An 18,870-nucleotide genomic window follows, 5' to 3' on the forward strand; every position below is an offset into this window, starting at 1 on the left:
AGCACCATTTATTGAACAAACTTTCTTTGCTCCAGTGCATATTCTTTGCTCCTTTGTCAAAGATTAGTTGACCATAAATCTGTGGGTTTATTTCTGGATTTTCTATTCGGTTCCATTGGTCGGTGTGTATGTTCTTGTTCCAATACCATGCGGTTTTGATGATTATGGCTTTGTATTATATTTTGAAGTCTGGGATCTATGTTTAACTTTTTGAGAAACTGTTAAACAATTTTCCATAGCAACTGTACATTTTACATTTACATCATTAATGTATGAGAGTTCTAATTTCCCAAAATTCTCACTAATACTTTTTGTTGTCTGGGTTTTTGATTATAGTTATACTAGCAGGTATAAAATGGTGCTTTATTATGATATTGATTTGCATTTACCTAATGACTAATTAGGCTGAAAATATTTTCATTTATTTATTAGCCATTTATAAATGTTTTCTGACAAAGTGTTTATTCAAATCCTTTGATCAGAGTCGGAGTATTTTTTAGGTATAATTCTGCATATTAATTGTTACTTGCTTTCTTCTAAAAAATTACTTGATCATTTTATAATAAGTTGTCTTTTTATTATTGAATTATAGTTATTGTTTATATATTTTGATAGGTCTCATAGCACATATGTGATTTGAAAATATTTTTCCCATTGTATAGGTTGTCTTCTCATTTTTGTAATGGTATCCTTTGAAGGGCAAACCTTTTAATTTTAATGAAATATAGTTTATTGAATTTTTTGTTACTTAAGTTTTTCATGTTGCATCTAAGAAATCATTGTCTAAACCAAGGTCTCAAAGATGTAGTTCTTTTTTCTACTAAGAATGTTAGAATTTTTTAGCTCTTAAATTTATGTGTGCGATTCATTTTGAGTTAATTTTATAAAGAATGAGATAGAGGTTCAGAATCATTCTTTCATATGTGGCTATAAAGATGTCTAGCACTATTTTTTTTTAAATTACTTTGAATCATTTTAGTTTCCTTTTCAGAACTCAGTTGATGATATGTCACAGTTTATTTCTAGATGTAAGATCTATACATCTATCCCCCACAATAATTTTGGCATTGCAGAATTTTTATATTTAAATAATATGCTACTGAATGAAAAAGTCCAAAGTCTTAAGAATCTTCAATAATATAATTTGTGTTATGCTTAACATTTAAATCCAATCTCCTTTTTTTATTATCATTACATTCAAATTTTGAAATTAATCAACATGTAAATTCCTCCCCATGTGAACAAATGATTTATTATTTATCTCCTGATAATTTTTTAAAAGTCTACAAAATTAAGATTCATGTATGGATCTGTTGTGCAGAAAAAGTTTCTGAAGGTTGACAAGTGGAAAGAATATTCAAAGACTTGTGAGATAACTGATGATATTTCCATCTATAGAAACACTGATTTATCACTTTGATAGAACACATGGTATAGTGCAAATTTCATGGTCTTTATTGTCAGAAAATCATCTTTGCCTGCATATATTAACATTAGTAGAGATATACTCACATAAATTTGTACATATAAATAGGAATAAATATAGATATTTTTACATGTATGTTAAAACTTGGTTTTAATTTTCAAGTTCTATGCTCTAACTTTAGTACTTTTTCACCTCAATATAATATGGCAATTCAAAAAGTGTGAAATTTTTTGTCCTTTAGGAATTTGATGTTTAGATGAAGTAATATAATAAAGACCAATACATCTATATATTTCACCATAATCTAGGTGATAGTGCATAATAGAAGGTGTAGATTTCAAATGGTGAGGACCTTTTATGATTTTCTTTATCTTTTCAATTTTTTCTTCTTACTTTTCTATGGTAAGCAGTACACTTCAACTGGTTCAATGCCTTCAACTTTCCCTTTAGTCTCCTTCTTCATTCATATCTACTCTCTTAATGTTTTATCTATGTATATTAAACTTAATCTGCTTTTCTCACAGCTGCTAAATTCACATTCCTACTTTCTACAGATGCTTTTCAATGAGCTCAACATCCTGAAAACGTTTTCAGGTTTTAACATATCATTCAAATTGTAACTGAAACATACATTTTACCTTGTAATTCATAGGAAATGGTATATTAATTAAGGCAAAATTGGTTAGGCTAAGAAAGAATTTAGACTTGGCCACATCATATAGGAGACAGAATGGTTATAGTGCTAGGAACTAGCAAGGGATAAGTAGTATCATTACCAGTGACTACTATGTGCTTTATTCACTGTCCACCTGGCAACAGTTGATCAATTGGCATGAAAAAGTTAGCAACACTGAAACTGGATCTGCTTGAGATAGAAAGTGATATTAGTGAGCTCTGTCTCCAGATATCAAAGCTTAGTCACTATGCTGAAGTACTGTCTGAAGAAGAAAGCTGTCTCTGAAGAATGGATTGCTAGCATGGAAGCTTGGGAAATGACTGGAGGAAGATATCAAATTACTAGAGGAAAACACAGCAGAGGAAGAAAGGAATGATGCAGGCTAAAGAATGAGATAATAATTACCAGAATTGTGTATTAGGTCATGAGCAAGAGTAAATTAATAGGATACTTTATTGGTCTGGAAAGTCTTGTGTCCTCTCGAATTGGGGAAAAGTGGAGTCTATATGTGGAAGATTTCGTAGTTCCAAAGAATGGAAAAGATCATTACAGAAATAGAGCATTATCAGAGCATTATTTCTTGCCAGTAGCTTTTCCTTGCTATATATTGTGAGAGATTCCAAATTAGAATTCACCTTGTTAGAACTAAACATATTTGGTCTTGGCTGCTATAAATCAGTCAACCAGTTATTGAGAGAAAAGTCCATTCTTTTTTCTTAGACAGGGCTAATCTTTAAAATCATTGCTATGTACCCTCCATCCACCTCTCCTCCATTCCATCACATTGCCTTTTTTCTACAGGCTTCCATCTCATAGTAGGTGCTGAAATATCTTTGTTTACTTTAAGTTTTTGGAACCAAGAAATCTCCTTGCTTTTAAAATTCATGTTTTACTTCCTTTTGTTTAAGAATAAGGTTATCACCATGATTGTACATCTTTGTATGTTCCCCTCTTCATTTTATCTTGCAGCATTAGACACAAGGGTGAAGGCCCTGATGTTACCCAGAACAGTGATTTTTCTTTTAATAAACTCTTAATATTAGGAGGAATTAATTTCTTTGATTTAATCAGACTATCATTACTATGACATGTGTATTTTTCTATTTAAGTTTCTGTTTAAGTTTTACTTTCCTTGCAGGTGGCTATTTTATTCGAATGTATTTTTTCTACAAATATAAGCCACTATGTGGAAAGTCCTATTTTATTTGTTTTTGCCACTCTTTACCTAGCACAGTTATATGCACATAGAAGGCACTCGACAAATATTTATTGATTTAAAATTTGTTGCATTCGAAAGAAATATGATCCAAACTCTACTTATATTAAGTTAAAAGTTATAATTCAATGATTCATTTTAGCATAGTTTCTGAAAATACCAATCCACCCTGCTAATTATGAAAAGAATAGCTAACAGTACTTTGCTTATTATTGATATCATTGTATGAGCAGGGACAATAATTAAGATTATCATTAAAAGGAGATAGATTAAAATAATTTGCAAGTTAAAAGTATAAAAAATCTTATACATTTGTGAACTATGTAAATGAAACATTTTATTTCTAGTTCTGTTATACTAGACTTTAGAATATCCTTCAAAGATGGAGAAGTTAAAGGCAAGTAGTACATACTATGACCATTAAAATAAAACTCATTCTTTCAGAAATGCTATGGACTAAAGATATAAACAGACTAAAATAAATCACATAGGTAATTAATAAATAGCATATCTTTAATAGGTTATTAAATAAAATAAAAATGTTTTTTAGATAGTCTTAACTTTTAGCAGCATATTTCTTTTTGTGAGAGGTAAGATACTTGATATAGGAACTATTACTTTGATTCATTATGTGATGTTATTTATCTCCAAATCTTAGGAATACTAATATACTTTTGAAAATACCAGTGCATAAACACCATTAAAATTTTATATGAGTCATGTTTTTTAAAATTAGTGCATAGTCTTGAGGGAGAAATAATAGATATTCTCAACTACTAAATAGTTTGTATTTAGGAAATGCACACACTCATTTAATTAGACACTCAGTGGAAAGTAGAGGTAGAGTAAAATGCATAAAAATAGCACCTTTCCTTTTTCACTTTTATTTTTCAGTTTATTGATATGTGAAACATCTATCGCTCATGTTTTTAGATTTCTTGCTATGACATCGAGAGCTATGATTATTAGAATTCAGAGCACCTAGACACAAATCTGTAGCTTCCTGACCTCTAGGCAAAATGTAATGTTTGCTAACTATTATTAGTTAATGGTACATCTCAAGAATTTAACTGTATTTTTTTCCATCTTTAAATTTTATTACTGTATTTCTCTTCAGGGTAAAAAAAAAATATGGGTCAATTTTCACTGAAGTGGGCTGGATTTATGTGTTCATCTTTCATCAGTGTCAAAAGGAATTGTGTACATCATTCCCTGGATAACAGGATGAATACCTGTCTCTGGACACTAGGGAGATCAGCTGTATACATAAGATAAGTGTAAAGTTGAAAAGAGAAACACTCTTAGTAATTTATCCAAGCCATCATGTTTTAACAATTTGAAACGTTTATAAAAATGTTCATGATATTATTTACTTCCTCATACAAGAAAGCTAATATTACCACTTTAAAGTCTAATGACACATATTATCAAAAAAAAAAAAGCTTTGCAAAGACTGCTAATACAAAACTTTAAAACTTGTGCATCTTTTTCTAATAAAAAAAAGATAGCAAAATGAATAAAATCACCATTCTTTACCATTTTGTAGAATGAAATTGTATTTGTTCAAGGTAAAAGAGAGTGGCTATTTCTATGTATTTCAATATGGGTCTGAGCCTTGAATGACAAAGATTTGTGATTTATGACTCATCTGGAAATTGACAGCACTAAATTTTCTCAAAACAAATTTAAGCACCTTGACTTGGTGGGAAAATACTAATTTTTGAATTGTACTGCTGTTCTCCGGTCAATTTAAGATAGTTTTAGATATAGTCCATTTAAGCATGGCTTTTTGCTGACCACATTCACCTACAAAGTCTGGAGAGATCCATAGTAAATTGCAGGCTTTACACACACACACACACACACACACACACACACACAAATTTAAGGCTTTGTTTAGCAAGATATACAAGATACAATACCAGTGCTATTACTTTAACAGCTTAAGAACTAAAAATAAGCCTCTTTGTATCTTTGAAAGTTTTGGTAACTACAGTTTTGAGTCATTTTATCCAACTATAGGAATATTGTACTTCATGCACATAATAAGCATTTGGACCATGACTGAAATATTTCCAAAAAGGGCAATAGGGTTGTTAGGAAAGCTGTGCTGAATACACTGGAAAGACAGACAGACAGAGATTTGCACTAAGGCTATAGAACATGCAGGCTGGTCCCCTAGATCAGTGATAGCACTTTACTGAGCCTCTACGTAATAGATATCCTGAGTGTGTGCGTATATACCATATCTATATATCTACATCTATATAGCTATATACAAAGATATATATATACAAAGATATAGCTATATATAGATATGGTAATGTCTACAAAGGTATAGTTATATGATATAGATATATAGATTTGTTATATGTACACATATACCATATTATTATGCAGTATATATGTAAAGTCTATCTTTTGTAGTCTGCAGTTCCTGGCAGTTGGGAGGAAAGCATAATTATACCATAATTATACTAAGTTATTTTAGATCTTGTTATTTTAATAAAAGTTTAATTGAAGTTATAAAGATTCTGTACTCCCCAAATGACCTTATTAGTCCCAGTTGCAGGAGACTAAAACCTCAAATTTAGAAAATATTATCCAAATAATTATTGTTAAGTCAATTTGGTGGTTTATCAATATGAGTTTATAAGGCATATTTAAATTGGGTGTAATATGCTTCACTTCTGAAACATAATTATGAATATGGATATTATGTTAATTTAGTGAGATATTTTCTTGATGGTAAAAAAAGAAAAAAATCCTCAGATTTTAAACCCCAATTTATAACATATAAACTCTAAAATGTAGGATTCACTTACAGTGTTTAAAGAAAAGCAATCTAATTATCAGTAAAACATTGGCAGTCCCATTTGTTGCTCTTTTCCCCTCTTTCATACATGTAGACCTTGTTTAAATATACCAAAAAATATAAACTCATGAATTCTATCATTTATATAAAGAAAAAAAGATTTTTTTTCTTTAGAAACTTCTATTTCATTGCCCATCATGAAATTTTGCACCACCATATGACTTGTCTCATTTGAAATTACTTAACCAGAATTAACTTATGTTACTAATACATATTACATTTTTTCATTCCATATTGATTCTATTTAATAGTTGCAAAATATTATTCTAAACATTGAATTAATACACAAAGGTTAATAAAAATGCAGATTTTTTTCCCCTGGGATGTGTTTAACATTCAGTTTATGCTTTCTTCTGTGTTTCTCACCTTCAACATCTTTATCTTCCTTCTCATGTTTTCTACATCTCCATAGGATTAATAATTAAATTATGAAGTATTTGAAGAAATATGGATGCATATATGCACAAAACAATAATTTCATATCAAATGCCTAGCATGGTATCACGTGTGACTCTCTTACATATGTGTTGATAAACTAATCAAGATTTTCAGTCCTTTTTGCTATGTGTGAATTGATACTGCAGCAGAGATTGAAGAATCCAAATTTATATACTAATTCTCCAGATAAATAAACTACAACTCCAGACCTCAGAGAGAGTAATTAGGAAATATACTTAGTCATGTTATAATGCAGAGCATAATCAGTATTTACGAAGTTATGAACAAAATTTTTTACTATGTAGAGCAGAAAATGTACTTTTGCTATAATGTGATCTATAGATAGACAAAATAGGGGTTATTCTCAATATTTACTATATATTTTGTTGGCTAATAGGCAATGTAATCAATGTATTAGAATAATATTCTGAATAGTACTGTCATATAGATGATAATTCATGAAATAATTTCTTAATAGATTTTTCAAGAAATATAAACCTTTATACTCTGACATTTCCTCATGTCTTTTACATCTCTACCTTGTGTCAATTATCTTTATTCATGAACAAATATTGTGTTTCTCTCAACTTGAAATTATAACCTACTCTAAAATGTCAAGTAAATTTGTATCATCTTTTTTTGTTGGGTTCTACCCTGCTCCTATCAAATGTCCACTGTAAGATGGTAGATGCACAGTGGACTTCAGCAATTTATACATTGCTGCCTCTTATCTTAGTAAGGGCATACCTTAGTCCCTAACCCTTCTAGAACTGAAGGAGCATATCTTTCAATGATTTTTCCCATATATTAATTAACTGGACATTTGTAGTAAAATACAATATTCGGCTACCCTCATTTCCCTTGTATACATTTAGTATACAAGAAAAATGTTACATTTCTTTCTATAGCTACTACATGTCTCCTGTGTTTATTTATTCAGGTCATCCTTTGTTAATTTTCTTCCTCATGTATCAAGAGTACTTCTAGTCTTTTTTCTTAAGATAAAGTATAATTGGGGCCTCCCCGGTGGCGCAGCGGTTGAGCACTGGGTTGCGAAGCTGCCCGCAGCCTCTGCGGCGCCGGTTCAATACCCGGCTGCTCCCCGGCCACAGGAGGAGGGTCCCGCAGGGCGTGCAGACCTCCCCTGCCGCCCGCTGCTCCCCTCAGCAGTGTACTTAGGTCCCTCTGCCTGCTCTGCTCCCCGCTCTGGCTCTGGTGAATTCTCTCACCCTCCCACGCTTCTGACTGTACCCAGTGCTTGTATAAATAAATAAATAAATAAATCTTTAAAAAAAAGGTAAAGTATAATTGGATCAAATTCAAGGTAGTAACAATTTTTCAAATAGCAATTAAATCTGCCATCTGCTTAAAGAGGAATGGATATCTTAAATGTAACCTTTTATAGTAAAATTTTTATTTTAAATCATTCTCCTTTCTACATTTTTTTTTTAAATTAGCCACAATTTATTATTGAAATCAAAGTCCAACTGGCATGCTGTAACTTATCCACTTTGAGAAAAACTCTATTCACTTACCATGCAGAGATCACTCTATATTAACCTCCCCTATGATACAGGTTTTACTTGCTAACTTAATGAGAAACTCTGTAGCCAAAAATGCAGCTAAAATTTTTTGTTCAGGAAAAAAAATGCAACTCTTTTGGTTTGGGTTTTAGCATATATTCATAGTTATCTCATTGACTATTGCATGGAAAACTTAATATATGGAATAGCACTTTTAAAAATGATAGCTGGGAAGAAGGGAGGGGGAAAAATTCCACATGGGGTAGAATACGAAAAGGCTAGTTGCTTGGCTGTGATTTTAAAGAGGTTTTGGTGATGATCCTTGAAATGGAACCTACTAACAGTGAACAATATATGATAGAGATAACGTAAATGCTTGTTCAGAGATAGAATGATGTAAATTGCATAGTATCAGGGTGCAGGGAAAATCATTCATGCTTCTGGTTTCTTCTCAATCTGGATGAATAATCACAGCATCAGGTGGGTTAGCAAAAGAAAAATCAATTTAATAACATATAGATGGAGAACTTACATGGCTTTCAAGTCTAAAATAAAGTGGGTCAAACCAAGGGGTGTGCATTCAGTTCTAAGAGACCTGGGCCATAAGGAGAGGAGAGAGGAGTCTTTACATGCAGAGGGCGTGATTTCATATTTTATTCAGAGTTTAAAAAAAAATGAATTTCACAGAAGGGAGGACAAATTCACTGTTTGACTATGCCTGCCTAGAAGATACCTTTCAAACGGTATTTTTCTAGATCATAAAAAGGGGAAGCAGTGGTCATATTTTCAATTAGGAAAAAGGAAAAAAAAAAGTGTTGAGGGAGTGACTGTCTCTTCAACTAGGAAAGGGCAAAGGACCAAGTCTGGACAAAAGCTTCTGCTTGTTCTATAGGGCCTTAGATGCTGTTAATTCAGAATAATTTGCACTCTTTTAGTAATGGTAATAGATTTCCCAAGGTCTACAGGGTCTAGGTTGACCTTAGTTCCCCACACCATGATATTTATTGAAACAGGCCTATTCTACACATATTGAGAAAAAAACTATTTTATCCTTTTGGAAACACTGGTCCCACAATAGGGATAAATAGATAATATAAAGTGGGTCTTTTTTAACCATCTGCTTTCATAAAAAAACTTTTAATTTCCTTTATAGCCAAAGGGCTCTGATTTGCATAATTAGATAATGTGAAAAGAAAACCACAAACTCTTAGAACACTAAGTTGGGAAACCTAAACCATGAAGGCTTAAAAATTAACCTTGAGTTTCAGAGTCAGGAAAGTTTAGTATGAAATATTTATAGTAAGTGGATATGAAAAAGGTAATTTTTAATATATGATGACTTGTTTTGTTAGGAAGGAGAGCCAGATGTAAATTACCAAAATAAAACAAAATTCATTAGAAGTTGCAAGATACAAAAATGAAGATGAAGATGACTAGTAGATAATTTGATATTGAAAAGTCTTTGGAGTTGATTGTTACAGATTTTATTACAAAATGGAGAGCTCTACTTATTTTTTGTTATATTTTGTTTAATAGAGTTAGGCCCAAATGAAAATAGAAGCAGCATTGCTTAAGATGATATCATGCTTTGATAATGTTTTGATATTTTGAGTTATTATGTCATCATTCTTGGCCATTTAAGGAAAATTTCTAAATATAAAGAGAATATATATGCTCAAAAGCATCTATTTTCTAGCCTAAAGTAGTATTTTGTCATGTATAGGTGTTAGCAGCAGAATGAGGGGCAACCCGGGACCCACAAACCTTGCATGTTATAAATAGGTACTGCCATCCACCACATAAAGGCATGACATAATTTTAGTGCATAAGAACTTCAATAGAAGAGAACCTTAATAGAATTAGTATACAATAGAGAGAAGAGAAAGAACATAGTTTCCCAATGAAACACCCAACGTTACCCATCCCCTCATGGGTAAATGCCCCCCAAAGCAAGGCTGCTGAGGCTGGAAAGCTTGCCACAGTCTAAAGCACCTTCTTTAGAAGGGAACTGTAGGAAAGGGGCAGAAGGGACCAAGCAAGTCTGGATGGAAAGGATCAAAAACAAAGTACAATTCAGGATAAAGGCTGTCATTGTCATCCTTCCCAAGGGTCTCTCACCTACATCTCTTCCAAGTGTCTCTTTCCATGTCCCTTTTAAAAATCTACTTATTATTCCTCTCTCATATATCTGATTCATCTGTACTTTGAAGACAGTAATTCTGGCCCCATATCTTATTCTTTCTATGTTACTAACTTTTAGTCATCTGTGGAATAATTTTGTTCCTCCTTTTCTTACTCTGAATCTTGCTTCGGGCTTTCTGGACAATACTATCTTGTTTCTCTTTGTTTATTTCTTATTTCTACTCCCATCTGGTTCCTCTTCTCATGGCACTTATTTCATTTTCACTTTTTCTGAACTCTTCCTACCACACAGGTTTTTGTTGTTTTTAAATGAAATTCAATCATGAAAATATTTAAGATTTGTGAGTGCCCTTTTGGAACACTAAATTATGAATGAGATAATATTGTTGTCATTACTTTCATTTTGTTTTCATAGAATATGCAAAGTCCTGTTGATTTAAAAAGTTTGACTGAACAGAGAGAACATGTTTTTCCTATTTTATATGAATTTAAAACAAAAGTTCCTGGCAAAAAATCAAAACTACCAAGACATCGCATTCAAAAAGGTTAGTTGTATGAATATTACAAAATATTTAATGAACATATTTTGATAAATAATTAAATTCATTAGAAATTGGGCATGTTAATTTTGAACTATAAGTAGAGCTCCATGAAATATATGTTGAGACTTCTAGATAAAATACCCATATTCATTCAATATTTTATAAATATGCATAGTCAGAAAATCATTTCACCAATACCTAGAACCTGATTTTATTTACAAATTGGGAATTAGGAGAAGCAGGTATTATCAAAAACCATATTGAATTGACAGCTATGTTACTATATGACTAATGCAGAAGTGCTTCCATCAGGACATCGGTGTAGTATCAGATTAATATAAATTATTTCAATTAAATAATGATACTAAATTTCCTTCAGCCTTTGCACATAATTCTTTTTTGTTATAGAAAAATATTTTATCATATTTTTTAAAGATTTATTTATTTATGCATACAAGAACTGGGGTACAGGCCAGAGGTGTAGAGGATGAGAGGATTCACCAGAGACAGAGTGGGGAACAAGACAGGCAGATTGACTGAAATACATTGCTGAAGGGAGCAACAAGTGAGTCAGGAGAGGTCTGCTGCACCATGTGGGCAGCTCCCTGGCAGGGGATCGAACTCGTGCTGCAGTATCTGCAGATAGCTTCATAGATTTCGTCTTAATCCTTGTGCCACCTGGGAGGCCCCTTTATCATACTATACACACAATTTTGTTTATCAAGTGAATACTTGTTTTCCTCGAATTTTTTCTGAATAAGTTGTGTTTTCAGAAGATATTACCTCTGCTTTCACAGGAAAATCATAAAATGACTGTTGTAAAATCATTTGAAGGGATTATTTTCTGAAGGATTTCTTTTTAACCTTTTCTAAATTAGTTTGATGAAATTGCATAACAGCAGACCAACCTCTTTAATAAAATTTCAAGTGTATGATGCAGTATTGTTAACTGTGGGAACGTGGTACAGAAAATCTCTAAAAATTTCTCTCTTGTATTACTGAAATTTTATATCTATTGAATAGCAACTCCCCATTTCTCCCTCACTCTAGTCTTTTAATTCTTAAATATCTAAGTTTTCCTATTTTAAAAAAGCCAGGGTTCTGTCTTTATTCTTACTGATTTTTTCTTTTAAAGATTTATTTATTTATGCATATAAGAACTGGGGTACAGACCAGAGGTGTGGGGGGTGAGAGGATTCACCAGAGACAGAGTGGGGAACAGAACAGGCAGACTGACTGAAATACGCTGCTGAGGGGAGAAGTGGGTGAGACAGGAGAGGTCTCCTGCGCCTTGTGGGTTGCTCTCTGGCCTGTGGGGATCAAACTCATGCTGCAAAGGCTGCAGATAGCTTCAGAGTGCTGTGCTTAACCCCTTGTGCCACTAGGGAGGCCCCTATTCTTACTGATTTTTTTCTTCTTTGTATGTGAACTAACTGTCAGATTCTCATTTGTAAGTGGCTTGTTTATTATTTCATCAGTTCTCCTGTAATTTCCCATGCTTTGTTTTGTAAATCTCTGAATCTTTTAATTAAATGCAATTTTTACTTGCATTGTTTAGTTTCTAGGTTTATAATAAAAATGAAAGGAAAAACCATAGTCCCATGTTTCATACCTCCCTTTTCACTCTTCCTGCTATGCCAAGCAATTTCATTCAATATTTTTAACTGGTTTTTCTTTACCTTACTTTTTATATTTCCAAATGACATCCTTATTCACAAACAATTAGTTATTATCTACACATTGGCATTGTGAAAGATGCATGTTTAATTCTCTTATAAATGCTATCTAGTAACCGTACTACATATCTACATAGCTCCTCCACTTTTCTTCCAATATAATCATATCTTTATTTGGGAGTTAATTAATATTTAATGTTTAAATTATTATTACTATGAAAATATTACTCATAGATGAGTCACACAGTATATTAGGAATATGTTTACTTTCTTTTTATTATTTTTTAATTTTTTTCATCATTGTTCATTTTTATACAATATTTGCTTCCCCTCACCCCCTCAGGTGTAGTCCCCATAGAGTTTTCTTCACCAATGCACCCATGCACCATCACCTCAGTCCCCTGTGCTCCTCCCTCCCTTCCTCTCCTTCCTCCCCTGCATATGTCTCTGACTTATAATTGTCTGTTTTTGCTTTGTCATGTTTTGTACTGTTATTATTTTTTTACACTGAAGTCTTATTTGGTTCCCCTATATTCCTGCTATCAGTGAAACCATCCAATATTTTTCTTTTTCCTTCTGGCTTATTATGCTGGACATAATTCCTTCTAGTCAATCCATGTTGCTGCGAATGGCATGAGTTTATTTTTTTTGATTGCTGAGTAATAATCCATTGTGTGTGTGTGTGTGTATACCACATCTTCTTGAGCCAGTTATCTATTTTGGGGCATTTGGGGTGTTCCAGGTTTTACCTATTGTAAATAGTGCTGCAGTAAGCATTGGTGTGCAGGTGTTCTTTTGAATCCTTGTTTTTGTGTCCTTTGGGTAGATTCCTAGGATTGGAATTGCCGGGTCATATGGTAGCTCCATTTTTAGTAGACTGAAGACTCTCTAGACAGCTTTCCATAGTGGTTGGACCAGTTTGCACTCCTGCCAGCAATATTGGAGAGTTCCTTTTTCACCACATCCTCGCCAACATTTGTTGTTGCTTGTTTTTTTGATATGTGCCATTCTTACTGGTATAAGGTGGTATCTCAGTGTGGTTTTGATTTTCATTTCCCTGATTATAAGGGATGTTGAACATTTTTTCATATGCCTATTGGCCATTTGCATTTTCTCCTAGGAGAAATGTCTTTTAAGTTCTTCTGCCCATTTCTTGACGGGATTCTTCATTTTGTTTTTGTTGAGTTGTGTGAATTTTTTGTATATCTTTGTGATCACTCCATTATCAGTTGACTGGAGTGCAAAGATTTTTTCCCAATCAGTGGTATGGCTCTGTTTTAGTTAATGTCTTTTTTGCTGTACAGAAGCTTTTCAGTTTGATGTAATCCCACGTGTTTATTTTTTCCTTGACCTTCTTTGCTTTGGGTGATGAGTCTTTAAGGATGTTATTGCGACGTATGTCTTATAGTTTTTTACCTATATTTTTTTCTATGTATTTTATGGTTTCAAGTCTTATGTCCAGTTCTTTTATCCACTTTGAGTTGAGTTTTGTGCATGGTGAGAGGTAGTATTCTAGTTTCATTTTTTGCATGTGGTGGTCCTATTTTTCTCAACACCATTTATTGAACAAACTTTCTTTGCTCCATTGAATATTCTTTGCTCCTTTGTCAAAGATTAGTTGACCATAAATCTGTGGGTTTATTTCTGAATTTTCTATTTGGTTTCATTGGTCCATGTGTCTGTTCTTGTTCCAGTATCATGCCATTTTGATTATTATGGCTTTGTAGCATAGTTTGAAATCTGGGAGTGTGATGCCTCCATTCCCTTCTTCTTTTTTTTTTTTTTTTTTTTTTTCAGGAGAGCTTTGGCTATTCAGGGTTTTTGGTTGCTCCATATGAATTTCATCAATATTTGTTCTATTTCTTTGAGGAATGTCATTGAAATTTTTATTGAAATAGCATTGTATCTGTAATTTGCTTTTGGTAGGATGGCCCTTTTGATAATGTCAGTTCTTCCACTCCATGAGCAGGGGATGTCTTTCCATATTTTTGTATCTTCTATTTCTTTTCACAGTGTTTGATAATTTTCTATGTATAGGTCCTTCACCTCTTTTGTTAGGTTTATTCCCAAGTATTTGATTTATTTTTTTTGTTTCAATCAAAAGTGATGATTTTCTTGATTTCTTCTTCTTCAGATTGATTGTATTTAGGAAGGCTACTGACTTTTGTGTGTTGATTTTGTATCCTGCCACTTTACTAAACTGGTTGATTATTTTGAGTAGTTTTTCTGTGGAGTTTTTAGGGTTCTCTATGTATATTATCATATCGTAAGCAAATAGTGATAGTTTTACTTACTTCTTCTTTTTCTATTTGGATTCCTTGTATGTCTTTCTCTTGTCTTATTGCCCTCACTAAGACCTCCAGTATTTTATTGATGAGCAGTGGTGAGAGAGGACATCCTTGTCTTATTCCTGATCTTAAAGAAAAGGCCTCCAGCTTTTTGCCACTGAGAATAGTATCAGCAATGTGTTTGTTGTATATGGCTTTTAACATGTTAAGTTCCTTTTATCCTGAGAATTTCAAGGGCCTTTCTCATAAATGGATGTTGGACTTTGTTGAATGCTTTCTCAGCATCTATTGATATGATAATTTGGTTTTTATTTTTCTTTTTGTTGATGTGTTGGATTACACTGATCAATTTTTGTATGTTGAACCATCCCTGTGCCCTTGGGATGAATCCAACTTGATTATCCCTTTAATTTACTGTTAGATTCTGTTGGCAAGGTTTTCTTTAGGATTTTTTTTTTTTAAAGATTTATTTATTTATTTATACAAGCACTGGGTACAGTCAGAAGCTCGGGAGGGTGAGAGGATTCACCAGAGCCAGAGCGGGGAGCAGGGCAGGCAGAAGGACTGAAGACACTGCTGAGGAGAGCAGCAGGCAGCAGGAGAGGTCTGCGCACCATGTGGGACCCTCACCTGGCCACCGGGGATGGAACCGGCGCTGCACAGGACACGGGCAGCTTCGCAACCCAGCGTTCAACCGCTGCGCCACTGGGGAGGCCCTTCTTTAGGATTTTTGCATCAGTGTTCATTATGGAGATTGGTCTGTAATTTTCTTTTTTTGTGCGTTCTTTTTGTTTGGTTTTGGTATTAGTGTAATGTTGGCTTTGTAGAACGTATATGGTAGTATTCCTTTTTTTCCGATTTTTTGAAAGAGTTTGTATAGAATAAGCACTAATTCACTGCTGAGTGTTTGGTAGAATTCATTTGTGAATCCATCTGGACCTGGGCTTTTGTTTTTGGGGAGTACTTTAATTACTGCCTCAATTTCACTGCTTGTAATTGGTCTGTTTAGGTGTTCTGTTTCTTCTTTGTCCAGCTTTGGATAATTATATCATTCCAGTAATTTGTCCAGCTCATCTAGATTGTTGAATTTTTTTGCATATAGTGTTCATAGTAATCTCTGATTATTCTTTTGATTTCTGCTGAGTCTGTTGTGATTTCTCCTCTTTCATTTATAATCCTATTTATATGTGTTTTCTCCCATTTTTTTTCTTTGTGAGCCTGGCTAAAGGTTTGGTCTATTTTGTTTATTTTTTCAAAGAACCAACTTTTGGTTTCATTGATCTTTTGGATTGTTTTTTTTAATTTCTAATTCATTTATTTCTGCTTTGATTTTTATTATTTCCTTTCTTCTACTGGCTCTAGGGTTATATTTGTTGTTCTTTTTCTAGCTATTTGAGATATGAGAGTAGGTTGTTACTTTGCATTCGTTCTTGTTTCTTGATGTGAGCCTGTATTGCTATATATTTTCCTCTTATTACTGCTTTTGCTACATCCCATACATTCAGGAAAGTTGTGTCCTCCTTGTTGTTCAACTCAAAGTATATTTTAATTTCTTCTTTAATCTCCTTATTAGCCAGTGGTCTTCCAGTAGTATGGATTTCAATCTCCATGAAGTAGGAGGGTTCCTTGTTTTATTTTCATGATTTATTTCTAGTTTGATGCCTGTATGATTGAGAAGATATTTGGAATGATTTTGATCTTCATGTATCTGTTGATGTTTGTCTTGTGGCCCAGAATGTGATCAATTCTGGAGAATGATCCCTGCATGCTTGAGAAAAATGTGTACTCAGATTTTTTTCGGTGGAGTGCCCTATAGATGTCTGTTAAGTCCATGAGTTCTTTGTCTTTATTTTGGGCTCTAGTGTCTTTGTTTATTTTTTGTCTCATTGATCTGTCTATTGGTGCGAGTGGGGTGTTGAAGTCTCCCACTGTATATGTATTTTTTTAATGTCTGTTTTCAGAGCTTATAATTGTCTAATATATTTTGGTGCTCCTTCATTTGGTGAGTATATGCTGATGAGTGTTATTTTTTCCTGGTATATTGTCCCCTTGATCCTAGTGTACTGTCCGTCTTTGTCTCTTTTTACCTTTTTAATTTGAAGTCTATTTCATCTGATATAAGTATAGTTGTTGCTACCTTCTTTTTGGTCCATTTGCTTGTAGGACTGTTTTCCAACCTTTTACTTTCAGACTATGTTTATCTTTTGTGATTAAATGGGTTTCCTGGAAACAGAAGGATGGATTTTGTTTTTTAATCCAGCATGCTACTCTGTGTCTTTTTATTGTTGAGTTTAATCCATTTACATTTAGAGTTAATATTGATATGTTGGCATCTGTATATGCCATTTTGTTTGTCTTTTTATTTTATTTTATTCCTTGCTTTATTCTATTCCTCTTGTTCATTCCTCTGTTGGTTTTGGCTTTAGGATTTCTTGTAGAATTTTTTGGAGTGGGGGTTTAGTTGTAATGAATTTCTGGAGTTTCTGTTTGGCTGAGAAGGCCCATATTTTTTTCTTCATAGAGGAAGGAGAGCTTTGCAGGGTAAAGTATTCTTGGTTGGCTTTGGCTATCTTGAAATTTGCTGCATATGTTACTCCATTCTCTTCTTGCCCATAGATTTTCTTCAGAGAAGTTTGAAGTTAACTTGATTGCTTTTCTCTTATAAGTTATCTGTTTCTTCCCCCTTGCCAGTTTCATTATTTTTTCCTTGTCGTGGACTCTTGCAAGCTTTACTATTATGTGTCTTGCTGTAGTTTTCTTTTCATTGTGGTAATTGGAAGTTCTTGCTTGTATTTCTGTATTTGTCGCCTTTTTCATGCTTGGGAAGTTTTCTTCAATTATCTCCTTGAATAATTTCTCAGTTTACTTCACATAAAGCCAAGAGTTTACATTATGAAATATGCCTGTCTTGATTTTCAGATAGTTGTGTACTCTATATGACATTCTGCAGAGAATTTAACCTCATTTATTTTGTTGCTTAGCTAATACTACCCTACTAAAGACATTCAATAAATAAGATCTCTTCCTTATACAAAATAACAGTTCTCTTTTTTTTTCTAGATTTTCAGTTCACCTGAGGACTATATTAGATCACCTGACTTCTACCCTTTCCCCACAGACATCTACCTTATAAAACAAATGAATATATCACCACTTAGTTGTTTTAACTCTTTCTTCTTACCCCTCTGATAAGCTTTGCAATATAGAGTATTTTATTATACTTTTATTTTTGCTACTAACATTTAGGTTATTGTTCCGTATATATTTTTATTAGCTCTAGGCATTCAAAGTCCAATAGTAAAGAAGGCATATAAAACACTACTTTCATAGAACTAAATGTTAATCATAAAGATAATATTAAATGTTTTAGTTGAACTTTGTAAGATTATGAAGTCAGAAAGTCCTACCTATAACTTGTGAACAAGAATAGGTATCTGGGCATCCCCGGTGGCGCAGCAGGTTGAGCACAGTGCTGTGAAGCTGTCCACAACCTCTAGAGTGTGGGTTTGATTCCCGGCTGGCCAGAACGGTGCCCACATGGTGTGGTGGACCTCTCCTATCTTCCCGCTGCTCCTCTCAGCAGGGTTTTCAGTCTGTCTGCCTGTTCTGCTTCCCACTCTGTCTGTGGTGAATCCACCTGCGTCTCTGGCCTATGCCCCAGTTCTTGTATAAATAAGTAAATCTTAAAAAAAAAAAAAAAAAGGGGCCTCCCTGGTGGCGCAAGGGATTAAGCACCACACTATCAAGCAATCCACAGCCTCTGAAGCACGAGTTTGATCCCCAGCGAGCAGGGAGCAACACACATGGCACAGCAGACCTCTCCTGACTCTCCCACTGCTCCCCTCAGCAGTGTACTTCGGTCAGTCTGCCTGTTCCGTTTCCCACTCTATCTCTGGTGAATCCTCTCACTCCTCCACATCTCTGGCCTGTACCCCAGCTCTTGCATGCATAAATAAATAAATCTTGAAAAAAAATGGAAACTTTAAAAAAAATTAAAATAAATAAATAAAAGAATAGGTATCATCTCATTTATATTATCAAATAAGTCAGTTAATTGAAATATACTTG

General features: G+C 33.4%; 1 protein-coding gene across 2 annotated transcripts in view; it reads left to right on the forward strand.

Moving 5' to 3' along the window:
• The window catches only part of LRRIQ3 (leucine rich repeats and IQ motif containing 3), an 81,196-nt gene that overhangs the window by 43,606 nt on the left and 18,720 nt on the right, over nucleotides 1-18,870 (forward strand). For both annotated transcript variants that reach the window (XM_037500350.2, XM_054691269.1), the window contains exon 6: nucleotides 10,712-10,841. In XM_037500350.2, coding sequence (XP_037356247.1) covers nucleotides 10,712-10,841 — 130 coding nt within the window. The remainder of the gene's footprint in view (nucleotides 1-10,711; nucleotides 10,842-18,870) is intronic.

This window comes from Talpa occidentalis, unplaced genomic scaffold (genome assembly GCF_014898055.3).
Source record: "Talpa occidentalis isolate TD23 unplaced genomic scaffold, MPIMG_talOcc4v2.1 talOcc4.9, whole genome shotgun sequence".
NCBI lineage: Eukaryota > Metazoa > Chordata > Mammalia > Eulipotyphla > Talpidae > Talpa > Talpa occidentalis.